At 41.0% G+C, this 17,249-nt stretch overlaps 1 protein-coding gene across 1 annotated transcript in view; it reads right to left on the bottom strand.

Annotated features, from left to right (window-relative positions):
- Positions 1–4,961: 4,961 nt before the first annotated feature.
- LOC126354557 (homeobox protein Nkx-3.2-like) overlaps positions 4,962–17,249 on the bottom strand; it is a 115,569-nt gene continuing 103,281 nt past the window's right edge. Inside the window, exon 3 of the mRNA XM_050004299.1 lies at positions 4,962–8,537. Coding sequence (XP_049860256.1) covers positions 8,049–8,537 — 489 coding nt within the window. The 3' untranslated portion in view covers positions 4,962–8,048. The remainder of the gene's footprint in view (positions 8,538–17,249) is intronic.

Below are 17,249 nucleotides of genomic sequence, written 5' to 3' on the forward strand. Positions count from 1 at the left end.
TATTACTTTTCAACTGAATACACTACACTCTATTTAAAATCGTAAACGCATTTTTGTCCAGCAATGGAAATGATAGACTATCGATATTTTGGATAGTTGGGAAAGTTCGTCTTTATTGGGTTCTGTTAAACCTCGCCGGCCGCCGTGTCCGAGTGGTTCTAGGCGTTTCAGTCTGGAACCACGCTACCACTACGGTCGCAGGTTCGAATTCTGCCTCAGGGCCTGCCGAGGTGGACGAGCGGTTCTAGCCACTACAGTCTGGAACCTCGCGGTCGCTACGGTCGCAGGTTGAAATCCTGTCTCGGGCATGGATGTGTGTGATGTCCTTAGGTTAGCGAGGTTTAAGTAATTCTAAGTTCTATGGGACTGATGACCTCAGATTTAAGTCCCATAGTGCTCAGAGCCATTTGAACCATTTTTTTTTAAACCTCGAGTTCATAAACTATCGTAGGCTACTGTCGCGAGCAGAAGTATGTCTTAACCTGGAAAGTCGCTCAGTGAGTGAACTCATGTTATCTTGACGTTTTGTACAATAAAGGTGCTTCTATCTGGAATACATGGTTTTCTGTATTGTCGTTTGGCTGGAAGTAAGAGGAGGGCAATGAATCCTCTTTCACTACGCACCAATAACGTAAATGTTTCAGTGCAGGATACAGAGGTGTGCAAGCAAAAAATTGCATGCAATATTATTCTTTCTTAGTCAGAGTCTAGAATGCAGTTCTGTATGATATTTTAGGGGTTGCTATTACTCTGTAATTTTCAGCTTGATGCCCCTGTTTGCCTTGCTACCTTGCGTCTGTGTATTGCCCTATGTTTTACTAGAATCATATTTAACTGAGTACTAACGCCTGTGTCATAAGCATAGATAACTTGACAGGCTAACATCCTGTTCCACTTGGTGTGCTCTATCACTCTTCGTATTCCACGGGACATTTTTCATTATTCTAGCTTTTTTATGAAATTTTTCGATAATAGTTCTTACAAATTTGATTTGGACGGTTATTGTAAACTGAAGATTGTTTTCTGTTTCGGGTAAACATTTCGACGTTTCAAAGAGTAGAGTGTTCATGTCTGTATGTCTCAGAATTAATCTGGGACCTTCATTAACTTCGCATTTCCACTGTCTAACAATGATGGTATTAATGTATCACCTTCATTAATTTCACATTTCTAGTGTTAATAATCTTGTCAATGTATACAATGTGTAAAGTAGATCACAGGCGGCACCATCTTTTTCCTCTTCTTTCTTTGGATATAGCTATTGTCATTTGTGTTTGATTTTATGAACCCGTTAAGTTTAATCTTTTCCTGCCCAGCGGGAAGTCCCGCTATTATCCAGAGACATAAAACAGCATGTAATTGAGTTTTAGCACTAGCATTATGTCTAGGCGTGTATGTACATCTTCTGTAGCACAGGAAACTCTTCGGCTGTGACATTTCAGTACAGAAAGTGACGACAGACAGCCGTACAGCTGTTTTGTTCATGTCGTCATGAGACAGTACAAGTTCCGCTGACGTGAAATGACATTATTGTGGGTGTTTTGATGTTTATATTCTCGTTTCGTATTGTTTTTGTTATTGTGAATTGATATTACTAATGCAGTAAGTATGGAACTCTATTTCATACCGTGAACATGTACTAAGGGGGCTGAGAAGTCCCACTCGTGTACTGTACGTAAATTTTAAAAGGTGTATTACAAAGCACTGTTTTCTTAGTTGCTTTGCCAATATTCTTCCCAAATGTTAAAGCCTTTCGTACAGCTTTTCATAGTTTGGTTAGGAGAATGTTAAAGGCGTATCAAATGTTTAATTCACCAGAAAGTTTTTCACATACGATTCTCGTCATCATAATGTTTCCCTACAAGTACTGCTATTCCTCTTCAATCTATATAATGTGTACCGTTACAGCTCGAATGACAGCGCTAAAGATCTGCTGGTTAAAGTTTGTATTTTATTTGCAAATGAGGTAGGATTCAAACAGAAGAAATATTAAATAAATAAAGCATTAATCAGGCCTGGCAGAAAATATGGGTGACTCGCTCTTGCACCGTTCACTTTAACTGAAATTTTCAGAGCAGTGTAACAGATAATAGGGGACAAATTGCCTGACTTTTTGAAGAAAGTTACCATGCATAATTCTCTTGCCACGGACGGGACGTAAAACCTTAACCTTCCTTGAAAGTGGTGTGTCACTCTAGAGTTGTAGTTTATGCACTACGAGACACCATCACATTTTCTACACCTCGCATGACTGTGCTTAATTAAGACGTGCTGATCAAGGAAATCCAGTACTACTTTCTTAGGAACTCCGGCAGTTGTGAAATTTGAAGATACTAGTCTACGCCACACCCATCAATAAGGTACACAAGATACACGTGTTTGTGACCGACACTTGTGATGAAATCTCATAGAATGTATATTCTGCGTTACCCATAAACTAAAGCATTTCTAGTGTATGTCTTTGACTTCTTGTTTCAAAAGCAGTAAATGTATCAGAGAATTTACTCTGACTTTGTAATTAGTAACGGAATAAATAGTAAAGAAACGTCAGTGCCCCTTTTTGGGATTCCTGGAACTAAAAAATGGTTCAAATGGCTCTGAGCACTATGGGACTCAACTGCTGAGGTCATAAGAACTACTTAAACCTAACTAACCTAAGGACATCACACACATCCATGCCCGAGGCACGATTCGAACCTGCGACCATAGCGGTCACGCGGTTGCAGGCTGTAGCGCCTAGGACCGCTCGGCCACACCGGCCGGCTTTCCTGGAACTAAAGAAAGTCTTCAGCAATTCAATGCTAAATTGTGTATTCGAAAGTCTGAGACTGGTGAGGACAAAATGGAGCCACAGACAAGTGAATTACGATGTGTAAATAAGAAGAAATCAAGTTTTGTTAATGACAGTGGAGGTCAATTACGTGTTATAAAAGGGATGAAGGCGGGTTGAAGTTTGTCACCACTGTTGATTAACTTGTATACCGCTTAAGCAGTGAAGAAGGGGAAAATATCATGAGGGAAATAAACAAACAAGACGACACAATGCCAAGGCTCTTAGGTGACTACCCCTTCTACTTAAAAGTCAGAAAGACTTGTTAGGTTAAATGGACAGTACAGATACCACAACTGATGTGTTAAGAATTAACAAAGTTGAGTCGAAAGTGCAGTAGTGTCACGGAGTGCACTTGCACCTTAGTTAACACCAGCTTTGAGGATGACACAGAAATAAAACAAGTGAAAGAACTCTCCCTTGAAGGAACAAGAGTACCCCGAGGGATCTATGTAAGAAGGGTGTCAGAAAAAGCTGTCGCAGGCCGAGGACGTATTCTTTGGCATAAACGCTCTGCTGGTACCAAATTACTGTACTGAGGGAATATCACTGGAGGCGTAACTCCTCTTACTGCAAGAATATCGTGATCGACTCTAGAAATATTTTATCCAAAACACAGACGCCAAATTAACAATCTTTTTTCTGTGAAACATTTTATCACAATTTTCTATAGTTTAGTATGTCTGGAATATAGTATTTATCTGTTGGGTGTAAATTTCGTGAACAGCAAAATATGAATTACAGTAACTTGTCATCTAGAGTCATCTGAGCAGGTGAAGTGCTGCGTAGAACATCACAAGCTTTCATTCGTTTATAAATTAAACGCTGTTTTCTTCCTGAAAAATTATTACTAATCTTCCAGATGTATTTCGTCCTCTATATTAAAGCTATCGTCAGTGGATTTTCCGGAATAATCAACAGATTTTTATTTTTTTACATACATTACCTATAGAGTTTACATAAATAAAATATTACCTACAGTTCCTTTCTGGCAGTTCTAGTAATTTATATGTTTTTCTCATGTGGACAGAGGCTAAGAGACAAACTTCCACTTCATTTAAGAAAATTCGAGAAATATTCGTACCCAATTTTTCTGTTTTCCTGTTTCTGCTTTTGCGTATACTGCACTGCATGAAACACTTCAACGGTGATCTGGCAGTTACATCATTTTGATAACAAGAGACCTGTGATGACTTCTGCTGGAAACAATGCCAGTAAAATCATTAGATGAACGTCAGCTGAAGTACCCGAGACTGAAGCCAATAGGCAGTTTGTCACTGTTTACTTAGCTTTTCTTTAGTTTTTATTGTTGGACTATATATATATATATATATATATATATATATATATATATATATATATATATATATATATATATGTGTGTGTGTGTGTTTAGAACTGATGCTAACATATGCTGAGACAATGGGAGAGCGGATTATGGGAATTGGAGGAGATGTTGCAGAACGTGAAATTTATTAGAAACAAATGAATGATTCTCTGAGTAGAGGTTGTTTGCAGGGAATCAGGAAGAGCAATGGAAAAGGATACTTGTGACAGTATCCTGATTCTCCTTCAGATGATTTTTTATGAATATCTATATACTCGCTACGGAGAATGGTCACACCAACAAATCTGTTACACGCTTTTAGAGAATTCTCTATAACGCCACAAGAGTGGACAGGCTGTTTCACGTATTCTCTGTCACTATTTAACTTAAAATAATTTTCCCATTGATACATTAGCACTGTGTAATAAAAGTAATGTTCCTACCTTTCAAAGAAGTCGAGAGACTGTTAACGTTATCCACCAGTAACACTGGACTTCATTATAAATAGAAAACAGTAGACAATTTCACCTGGTAATTGAAATTCGTACATCCTTTTACCTGTATAGTAAGACTGAGAGTAAACCGTCTTCATTTCGCAAAGAAAAAGTACAATGGTGTTGTTGTTGTGCATACGGAGTATCCAAAACAAGACAAAAAAAAGCACATCGTCAGTTTGTTAATTAATGAAAGACAGAGGAAGTGTTCGATTGTGGATGGATCTGTTTTACAAATGCTGTGAGCAGTTTACTACATACACAGGTGAATATCAATTTCTCTTTATATTTATAAGAGAAAAACTCGTTATTGGTAAATCTCATTTGTATATTTAACATCAACAATGCATTTAATCAGTACAGTGCCTGGTTTATTTGAATAAATTAACTTTTAATAGGATAACTATAATCTCAGTACTAGGGTAATAAATACTTAATAATATAGATTTACAATCAGTGCATTGCTTTGGTTTCAGTAAATTGCCGTAACTGGGTTCATAGTGAATTTCTCTTCTTTACTAGATCGTGATCAGTGGTATTCGTGAACAATATTTACATGTGATAAATACAACGAGTACGTAACAGTCTCTAAGGTTTTACAGATGTGTCGAAAGTAAACATTTTGCATTAAGTGGCTGACAAAAAAACAGCCACCAGTTTTCAGAGTTCACATTCAACACAACAAGTGCTTCACAGTCTCTAGGGTTTCACAGATGTGTCGAAAGTAAACAATTTGCATTAAGTGGCTGACCAAAAACAACTACCACCACTTTCAGAGTTCACACACTTCTTGCCCTTCCCGGAAAGACGTACGGAAAGGCCACACGCACAGTCTTGGAATTACTTCAGGATGATAATTACACGCTTGCAGAAATTAAGATAGTTGGAAATAACGTTTGGAATATTTAAATTCCATGCACCGTATTTCATCAGCCAGGCACATCTATAGAACACAATATGTTACACGAATCTTACGGAGCATTTCAGTTCGATACACAGAATAGTTACATACAGTTTCTTGACACTTTTCAAAATTTAGACTCGTTCTGTGATCTACAACGTACTTAAAATGTGATTAAAAAGTAACTAATGCTTCTGATTTAATTAAGAAACCTTTTGTTAAGTAAGACGTTTCACAACAGTCGATAGTCTTCTTCATTATCGGTAACATTAATATGAAATAAGAGCCGTAGAAACATAAATGTATTAAAATATGTTCCAACTTGGCTTTAAATGCTTCTGTAAGTTCCCTATGCCGCGTTTACAGCAATTCAGATTTAAGGAATGACGAGATTAGGCTGGTCTTTACGGTCCTAAATAATGGAAATAAAAGTAAAAAGAAGAGAAATCATTGGTGCTACAACCACTCGTACATTGCAGCGACGACATAACACTCCCTCAACATACGTTACTTCTAGTGAAAAGCTCAGGTATTATTATTCAACATGAAATGGAGCGCACTTTCGAATAAATATCTGTGTATCTGTTCAAAGGAAAAGTATTGAATAAGTGTCACGCAGTACACTGTCAGGTACTCCGACTGAAGTGCAGCGTGGTTTCCTGCAAAAATATAGGCATATTTTACTACCAATAATTTCTCAGCAGATGCCAGTACAAACTACTGATAGCATTAACTCATTTGTAATAGAAGAACATTCGACATACAAAACATATCGATTCTATATTTCTTTGTTGACAAAAGGAACACTACATATTTCTGAATCTACCCTTTTCTAACGATATCGTAGATGTGCATTGTGAAGCCATGAAAGAAACAACTTTACTCCCTATAGAACTTCTTGAGAAGGGATGCGATTATACCGCTTAAATCCCTGTTGTTATTCAACAGAATAACGAACACTTAAGATAAAGTACTTCCTTTTACATTAGAAGTAGAGCGTGATTATTAAGTGATAATTCTAATAAGTGTGCTGTGTCCAGTATTTGATAGAAGTCCAGATAACCCAGAACTACCTACAAAATGTTCCCACAATAAGTAATATCCAAGAGGAGACTTATGAATTTACTTTCCACAGTCGACGCTAGAAGGATTGCACATTAGTAATAATAGCCGCGATTTCTGTCATTGACGTAACAGATCAAATAGTCAGAGGCACAGAGAGTTGCAAACCGTTTCCCTCAGCATAGTTCAGTGACTTCTGTTCAACGATATCTCGTCAACTGAATGTCAGATTTTCTTTCTGTGCCCACAACTTTTACAGTCTCTTTCATAACTATATTGGTACAAGTGGCACAAAGAAAGCTTTCAAGACGCATTGAGACCTGCAATGTCAACTTGAAAATAATATTATTTAATTTCATCCAGTACTTTATCTGAACAATAAAATTCTGTGTATATCTTGTAGTGATACAGTGAGTTTTGGGCGCTCTGCTAAATTATCGGGGATAAGCTTTGTTCTTCGTTTACTTGCAGAAGCTATTTGAACTTCACTGAAAGGCCTCTCGTTTGTAATCCTCATTGAGACAAACAAATGATACGAGTGTGAAGTAACTTCTTACCACTGAGACTAGCCTTCAGAACTATTCTTAGTAAAGAAAGAAAATGGAAAAACTGGCGATAAAAATCGTTATTTAAAGAACAAAATATGGTACAGTGACAATGAGTCCATGGAAATTGTAGAATAAAAGTTGATTCTCGAACATGATCTGACTGTTTCCTCTTGATTGTCCATTAACACGTAACATCGACATTGTTTGTAGAGGTGCACACTATACATCTGCTCCACAAAATCTTTGGTTTTGGCTACAATTGCTAGAGTGCCCCTCTTAACCATCTGTCCAGTGGTCGAGAGGGCGAGGGATGTAGGCTGCACCGGGTGCTGATTTGGAAGGTAAGTCAAAACAAAATTCACTGGGAAGTGAGCCATCTAACAGCTAAATAGATGCAGTAAGGGGACTCCACTGCTAGATAATTTTGTCCACTGGTGAGTCACCATGAGCTTGTGGTTCCACTTAACAACGAACTGTCCAACTGGCAATTCACTGGAGCTTTGAGCTTCCATTCAGCAGAGGTGTATCAGTTGTGTGTGTATGCACTGTCTGGTGGCTTGACCAGGTGGCGATTTGTAGAATGAGTCTTTGGAGTAGTCTGGGGGTTTTTCAGGATTGCGAATTGTCAAATGGATTAGTCAGAGAGAGCAAGAGGCTCCACTGGGCAGCGAATTGTCCAATGGGTGAATCAGTCTGAGTCTGTTGCTTCACTAGGTGGCCAACGGGTCAGCACGAGCTGGAAAGTCCAATGGCCAGCATAAGTCAATGTGGACTAGAGGCACCACTGGACAGCGAATTGTCCAATGGGTGAATCAGTCTGAGTCTGTGACTTCACTGGGTGGCCAACGGGTCAGCACGAGCTGGAAAGTCAAATGGCCAGCTTAAGTCAGTGTGGACTAGAGGCACCACTGGGTGGCGACAAGCTGGGGTGAGCCGGCATGACGCTTGGTGCTGGCTGACACAACAATGGGTGGTAGTAGTAGTAGGGGAAGGGCAGCGGCGGCAGCTGCGGCGGTGGAGGGGGGTACAGCGAGAGGGCCTTGCCGGCTGCAGCGGCGGCGGCGGCTGCCGGGCTGACGGGCTGGTCGTCCCTCACCAGCACTTTCACCGCTACTCTCTTGGCAGCCGCGGCTGCGGCGGCTGCAGCTGCGGCTGCGGAGGACACGGAGGTGGCCTGCAGCTGCTGGTGCTGCTGCTGCTGTTGGTGGTGGTGCTGCTCCTGCAGCTGCAGCTGTTTGCGCTTCGTCTTGTAGCGCCGGTTCTGGAACCAGATCTTCACCTGGGTCTCGGTCAGCTTGAGCGCGTGCGCCAAGTCAGCTCGTTCTGGGCCAGAAAGGTAACGCTGCTGGTTGAATCGGCGCTCCAGCTCGTACACCTGTAACAGTGGAACACCCCACCGTTAGGAACGCTGTCTAGTGGAGTGTTTGAGCGCACCCCAGGTAGGAATGTGCTTTCGAACTTCGAAGGTCACCTTTACATACATGTAATACACGCATACTTAACATTATACAGGGTGAAAAGTATTTAAACCGACAAACTCTGGGAGGTTGTAGGGGACATCAAAACAAATATTTTCCCTAATGTCGTTTTTTCCTATGAGGAGTATTTAAACCGTTGGAGGCCATATTACGATCTTCAGTTGTAGGCAACTGCTGTCCACCATTGTAGTAGTGCATTGTCTATGTTTACTAATGGAGCGATACACATGGCCTGAGTACACTGATATGGTTGGTGCGTACTACGTAGCGCACCACATCGGACGAGCTGCACAGCGGGTTTATCAACAACAATATCCTAATCGCCATATCCCGCATCATACGACCTTTGCTGCTGCGTACCTACGTCTGTTTGAGACCGGGTCATTTAGCAGGTTACCTGGACAGGGACGCCGTCGCACGGTAAGGATGCTGCAAATTGAAGAAGATGTCTCGCAACATGTAGAGCGGGATCCGTCAATGATTCGTGCAATCGCACGTAACATGGGGACGAATCACACGAATGTAAGAACAGTCCTACGAGAGCAATAGTTACGTCCAATTGACTTACAGCGTGTCCATAACCTGGAACCAGTTGATTATCCACCCACAGCAAAGTTTTCGCAGTGGTACTTGGAACAGTGTGAAATGCATCTTACATTTCCATCCTCTGTACTCTTTATCGATGAAGCAACGTTCGGGCGTGATGGTGCCTTCAACATGCACAATTAGCATGTTTGGAGTGAGGATAACCCACATGCCACAGTTACTAGCGCTCATCAAGTGCGGTTCTTCGTTAATGCGTGGGTCGGTGTTGGTGTCTGTTTAATTGGACCGTATCTGCTACCTTGGCCATTAAATGGCAGGCACTATTACAATTTTCTCGCCAGAGCATTGCCAGAATTGCTGGAAGAGGTCACGCTCCCTACAAGACAACGCATGTGGTTCCAACATGAGGGAGCACCGGCACATTTCAGTTGTCGTGTGCGACGATTCCTGGACCGACGGTTCCCAGAAAAGTGGATTGGCAGAGGTGGTCCTGTACCATGGCCTGCCCGATCCCCAGATGTCCCCTCTGGACGTTTTTGTGTGGGGAGAGATACGCGACATTGTTTACGTAACTCCTGTTGCATCAGAAGTGGATATGGTTCCCCGGATAGTAGCAGCAGCAGGAACAATTCAGGATACTCCTTGGGTTTTTGCCAGTGTCAGACAGAACATGATCCGACGGTGTAACCTTTGTTTACGTGTCAGAGGAGGCATTTTTGAAAATCTACTGTAATTGAAATTGGGTTGTGTTAATGTGAAGTGTCTTATTCATAAAAATATGGAAAAGTGTTTGTTAGTTTAACTAATCTGCCGCCAGAGAAATCTTCCTCTACAGGTTTAAATACTCCTCAAAGGAGAAAAGGACATTAGGGAAAAATATTTGTTTTGATGTCGCCTACAACCTCCCAGAGTTTGTCGGTTTAAATACTTTTCACCCTGTATTGTGAAATATATTGGGTAGACAGAAGGTTCATTTTCAGTCAGTTACGAGGAACATAAAAATACTCTCAGATTAAGTAATTACGAAAATTCGACTATTGAAAATTATGTAAGTGAGATAGGTCACCCCAGTAAGGGAAAATACTTCGAAATCTTGCACATAGAAAGAGTGGAAGGAAACACGACCTGCTGGTAAAACAGGAGATCGCTATTCATGATAAGAAACATTGCAGTATACTGAAGGCACAACTGAAAAACAATGGAACAATATTTCTTAAGGAACAGGAAACGTAATATAGAAACAGGATATAAATGTAACAAATGAAACAAACAACACTCTGCAGAAAAGATTAAAAATACCTAACACCACCACAGGTAAGTTCAACAAAGCAGATACATACCAGCTAACGTGCAAAGAGTGTGAGTCAATGGACATTGAAGAAACATGTAGGAATTTTAAGATAAGACACTCAAAACATTTAAGAGCACTGAAAAATGGCAGCACACATTCCATACTGGCAGACCACCCCATCAAAAACAACCACCGTAACAGTGACATGGAAACACGCCAAATCCAGAAAGCTATCACACACGGCAAAATAGTTGTCAATCCTCAAACAGTATAATGTCGCAAAGCGCTATTCAACACTCTTATCTAATTACCGGAAAACACACACACACACACACACACACACACACACACACACACGGACACTCACGCGCGCTACCGCAGAGTACTGAAAGAAGCGCAACAGATTCAAATTTCGGGGACGTCAAGCCAAAAAGGAAAGTAAATAAACGGAAGCACATCAGAGACGTAAATTTGTGCAGTGATTCGTGTGTCCAAGCCACAACAACACAACAGGACTGAGTATTTAAAAACTAGCAGGAGTAAACCTGAGTAAACACTGTTAAAATAAGAAATATAACCCATGAATAACAGACTACACAAAATAGTTCGCCATACCTAAGTTAACTTTGACCAATGTCCACAGATTCAGCTCAACCACACAAAACACCTCATATATATGTATCAGAGAACAAACTTGTGACAGCTAAGGACTATCAAAATACTACAGTGGTAAGGCCAAAAGCTGGCATACGCTACGAATTTTTTCAAAACATACATTCTAAAGATAGAATAATATACTAGAAAGTCAGTGCAGGAGATTTTCTGACATTCCTCATGTTTCCAAATGACATGGTGCACTAATTCAGACCTGTGGCTAATTTTGGTTGGCAGCAATGAGACACACACAGTGTAAAAGCTAAAGTGCACATGGAATTTAAATAACAATAAAATCTGATGTATCACCTTCCTTAACGTAAAAATAACATCAATGGACCTCAGGAAAATAATTAAGAAAATCACTGAAAAAAAACCTGCTGAGGATGGCACAACTGTGGTCAAACATGTTTGGATGATAAATCAAAACAATAATATGTGTACCTGCAAAACGGCGCATCCGTCCCTAATTCTTTATAATTTCTTAACGGATTTGTATAATTATTTTAAGGCATACACGTAATTGTAAACTTGCGGTACCACTCTGACGAAATAGCTATACAATCGTAGAATTAGGAAATGCCGAAAAGTAGGCGACTAATAGAGCAGCATTATGGTTGAGCAAATAGCTGCTCTTACGCGGTGATATCACGGACATTTCAGTTCACAACAGTACCCGGACCTCTGCAGAAGCGTCACGTTGACCCTCTTAGAGCCCACACCAGGTCAGCAGGAAGAGAGCTGCTGTAGTGGCGGTGTGAGATGGGAAGTCATCTGATAGAAGTCGACGATTTTAAAATAATACTTTATTCTATTTTATTTTCTGAACGCCGTGATCATGTTGGTGGATTTTTTAGTGTTTTAACCTCAGGAGTTGAATTCTTACAAACTGACGATGAGAGCTTCTCTCTACAAATGTGTTATCAAGCTGTATGTAGCAAAGAAATATTGTTGAACGTTACCAATTATTACTATAAAAACAGAGACTACGCTTCATTTAAGATGTAGAATAACGCATAGCCTGCCCGTTCGAACCATGGCCCATGCCATAGTGGATTTTATGGGTGCGTCAACCATACAGTCTGCTCTAACGAAGGTTCAACCGAATCAGAGGCCAGACTAACATGTGATGCGTCTACAGCGAGAAAAGCGAGAGGGTGAAACCCAGTGCCGGCACATAGCCTACTTTCCTCGAAGAACACCAAGGCATTCGCAGAGCTCCACGTTCCCCGTTCGACGATCGGATCAGGAACTCAATAGTATCACAGGGACTCACTTCATGAGGTATTGTGGAGCGCTTTGGAATTTAATCCAGGCGAATGGTGAGCGACTGGTGATCAGGAAATTTCCACCACCGCCTCTCCTCCCCTTGACCTTAAATATTGGCAGTGAATATTTCATCCTCCATGAGGATTCGAACCTGCTTACCTCCGAGACGAGTGCCAGAGCACAGGTGTGTTTTAGCGACCTCGGATACAGAGGCGTGTGTATATGGTATGCTTCATGAAAATAAACTTAAAATGTGACAAACGAAGGTTAGCAACCAAATATCTTCCATCTTCGAATATCCATAATTGTAACGGACGACTTGGGACGTCATCTAGTATAATATATGTTAAAAAATGACGAAATTCCTCCAGCTGTATTAAGGTGTTGATTTTATTAGCATCTTCAAACCCTAAGTACAACATACCATACATAAACAACCAATGCAACAACAGTAATTTATGAGATATTATGCAAAACAATTCTATTGTAATCATATTACATAATGGATAATTTTAATGAAATTAATTATATTTTTGGTCATTTTCGTTAAAATGCCATCACTCTGGACCTTAGCCATTTACGTGGTATTACTAAATACATGATCGTTTATTTCAACTGACATTACCTAGATTGCTTCTATTTAGAGCATTGCCACGTACCTGATCGTACTTTTGACCATGTAGACTTACTGGAATTGATTATATTAGACCCTGGTAATAGCCTTCGATGAGATACCGACATAGAAATTATTTGAGCAACGTGATAACCTATACTGTATTGGAACGAGTAGCTTTTTAAATTGACTAGCATGTATTTTACACTATTGACTACCCTGTATCAACTGGGTTTCACACCATTTTTTCGGTCCCTTACCTATTCTTTCGTGGCGTTAGGAACGAAGTTGTCTAAGTAAATTACGCCACTGTTACTTTCATATGACGACAGTACAGAATTTTGCAAACATAACTGTAGTCTACCTTGCCCACCGTTCACTACGAGTAAACTAAGAAGTTTACCTAACATATGTCTGATTGGCAATGCGTATGTTCTCCTTTTTATAGTTCATTATTTAAAAAAAGTTTACAATGTTCCACGTCTATGTTATTATCCATTAGAATAATGGCTTGTCGCTTAAGCTTTTATATACTCCCATTTTTAATACCTGATATTAACCTATAATATAACGGTTGTGCATGTACAGCTTAATTTGTATTTAGTAATACCAGGTAAATGGCTAATGTCCAGAGTGATGGCATTTTAATGGAAATGACCAAAAATATAATTAGTTTCATTAGAATTATCCATTACGTAATATGATTATAATAGAACTGTTTTGCATAATATCTCATAAATTACTGTTGTTGCATTGGTTGTTTAAGTATGGTATGTTGTATTTAGGGCCTAAAGATGATGTAACAATATCGAAACTAGTTGCCAATAAAACCAACGCCTTAATACAGCTGCAGAAATCTCGTCATTTTTCAATAACAAATATCTTCCAGTCTGCAGGAATCGTTGACTTATCGATCTCGTAAGAGGGAGCAGTCTTTACGTGTGTGAATATTGCAATTCTGGCCTCACACCGGAAGTTAAAAAGTAGTCTTAGTCTGTCATGTGAGAGACGCTTAAATGTGGTTCCTGGCAGTAAATTACGTTGGTATCTAGAATGAGATTTCACTCTGCACCGGAGTGTGCGCTGATATGAAACTTCCTGGCAGATTAAAACAGTGCGCCGGACCGAGACTCGAGCTCGGGACTTTTGCCTTTCGCGGTCAAGTGCTCTACCAACATTTAAAAAAATTGTTTTTTATTTTCTTATTTTTTTCCAATGTCAGGCTTACCACCTTTGCTGACATACATTTTGTTGTGCTACAGCATAAATAGTGTCTACAATGTACATATGTTGACAAATAGTGGCTAATTAGAAAATTAATTAACTAATGAAATTAATAAAACTGAAAATGCCCAAATGAAAGACATGAAGACATTGCGGATAACACAAATACAAAAGAAACATGCTCCTGTAGCAATGAAATGAAATTCGTGTCGGGGACGACACCTGCTCACGACCCGACGTTGGATAGAGCAAAAGAGCCGTCTTCGACTCGTTCTCCAGACGTAGGTGTAGGAGTGGGTCGTCTTCTCGAAATTAACTAAGGGTCCGTAAGTGTGCTCAATGTCTATCTCGGCTTCTTCGTCTATGTCATCTCTCACCCGTCACACCCCATCTGGCCGGCGGGTCGGTAAATGTAAGTCGCAAGTAATTAGTGAAGTCTTGCCCATATTTCTTATGCTGTTGCAGCTTCGTGTGTCCATTCAGGAGAAAATGCCAAAAATCAATTTTGTCCTTTTCCGATTCGTTATACACGTAGCCCACCACCATTCCCCGCATCCATGTCACTGCATTGGTTTTTGGGACCGGAAAATAAGATTCTTGGGGGAAAAAAAGCGTCTGATGAAATTGTGTGAGGGGCGGAGTGTAACAGGAACGCCAGTATCTGTTATGCCAAGTGCCACACTGGAGCCGTCCCACTACATGCTAATCGATGTTCATCAGTGTCCACTGTTGCGCAGCCTAAACATAGTGGAGGGTCTGCCAAATGAATCCCCTGCCGCCGTTGATTCGCTGCGAACTTCCTATTTACTACCACATACCATGTTGAGCGTACCGACGTTGGGCGGTAAACGTTCCGTATAACGCGCCATATCTGTCGATGTGAAAGTCCTCAACTGAGCTACCCAAGCACGACTCACGCCCCGTCCTCGCAGCTTTACTTCTGGAGACGAGGTACAGGCGGAAGTAAAGCTGTGAAGACGGGGCGTGAGTCGTGCTTGGGTAGCTCAGTTGGTAGAGCACTTGCCCGCGGAAGGCAAAGGTCCCGAGTTCGAGTCTCGATCCGGCACACAGTTTTAATCTGCCAGGAAGATTCATACGTAGGTATCTTATTATATTCATATTTTCTGGTTCGGAAATTGTATAAGAGACGGCTCTGGCAGCCACGGGTTCACTTCCTCAGCGCAGCCCCGCGGTGCCTGGCTCTGCGTGTGGGCGCTGCTGCTCGGTTCTTAGGCAGGCTATTCCGGCAAGCGGGCTCCGGTGCTTGAGAGCGGGCGACCTGACAGGGCTGGCGAACAACACAGCGACGCGGCCATTTGGCAGGCTTTCCCGCGCCTGCGCACACTCACCGCTCTCGACGGTCCGCCAGCAGTAAACAGCAGCGCACCGCTCCTCTGTGTCTCGTACAGCAAGAGCCAGGTTGGCCGGAGGGGACCTCTCCAAGGGTGCTAGAGAACAGTCCGCTCTCTGGCAGGGTGCACAGTAAGCGAACAGGCTCTTTTAAACACTGCTGCTCTGAGCGGCTGTCGTAAATGTCAGTTCCTCATTGTCTGCATCAAAGAGTGCTCGCCAAGATTCTGGGAAAAGGACCTATACTTGGTGGAAGTAAAACATTTCGGGAAACAATCATGTGTTGTTCTAGCAGCCCACTTCACTTTTTTTTTCAAATTTTTATTTGTTGTTGTTGTTGTCTTCAGTCCTGAGACTGGTTTGATGCAGCTCTCCATGCTACTCTATCCTGTGCAAGCTGCTTCATCTCCCAGTACCTACTGCAACCTACATCCTTCTGAATCTGCTTAGTGTACTCATCTCTCGGTCTCCCCCTACGATTTTTACCCTCCACGCTGCCCTCCAATGCTAAATTTGTGATCCCTTGATGCCTCAAAACATGTCCTACCAACCGATCCCTTCTTCTAGTCAAGTTGTGCCACAGACTTCTCTTCTCCCCAATCAATACCTCCTCATTAGTTACGTGCTCTATCCACCTTATCTTCAGTATTCTTCTGTAGCACCACATTTCGAAAGCTTCTATTCTCTTCTTGTCCAAACTAGTTATTGTCCATGTTTCACTTCCATGCATGGCTACACTCCAAACAAATACTTTCAGAAACGACTTCCTGATACATAAATCTATATTCGATGTTAACAAATTTCTCTTCTTCAGAAACGCTTTCCTTGCCATTGCCAGTCTACATTTTATATCCTCTCTACTTCGACCATCATCAGTTATTTTACTTCCTAAATAGCAAAACTCCTTTACTACTTTAAGTGTCTCATTTCCTAATCTAATTCCCTCAGCATCACCCGATTTCATTTGACTACATTCCATTATCCTCGTTATGCTTTTGTTAATGTTCATCTTATATCCTCCTTTCAAGACACTGTCCATTCCGATCAACTGCTCTTCCAAGTCCTTTGCCGTCTCTGACAGAATTACAATGTCATCGGCGAACCTCAAAGTTTTTACTTCGTCTCCATGAATTTTAATACCTACTCCAAATTTTTCTTTTGTTTCCTTTACTGCTTGCTCAATATACAGATTGAATAACATCGGGGAGAGGCTACAACCCTGCCTCACTCCTTTCCCAACCACTGCTTCCCTTTCATGCCCCTCGACTCTTATGACTGCCATCTGGTTTCTGTACAAATTATAAATAGCCTTTCGCTCCCTGTATTTTACCCCTGCCACCTTTAGAATTTGAAAAAGAGTATTCCAGTCAACATTGTCAAAAGCTTTCTCTAAGTCTACAAATGCTAGAAACGTAGGTTTGCCTTTTCTTAATCTTTCTTCTAAGATAAGTCGTAAGGTCAGTATTGCCTCACGTGTTCCAACATTTCGACGGAATCCAAACTGATCCTCCCCGAGGTCTGCATCTACCAGTTTTTCCATTCGTCTGTAAAGAATTCGCGTTAGTATTTTGCAGCCGTGGCTCATTAAACTGATAGTTCGGTAATTTTCACATCTGTCAGCACCTGCTTTCTTTGGGATTGGAATTATTATATTCTTCTTGA

The sequence above is a fragment of the Schistocerca gregaria genome, chromosome 3, assembly GCF_023897955.1.
Source record: "Schistocerca gregaria isolate iqSchGreg1 chromosome 3, iqSchGreg1.2, whole genome shotgun sequence".
Lineage (NCBI taxonomy): Eukaryota > Metazoa > Arthropoda > Insecta > Orthoptera > Acrididae > Schistocerca > Schistocerca gregaria.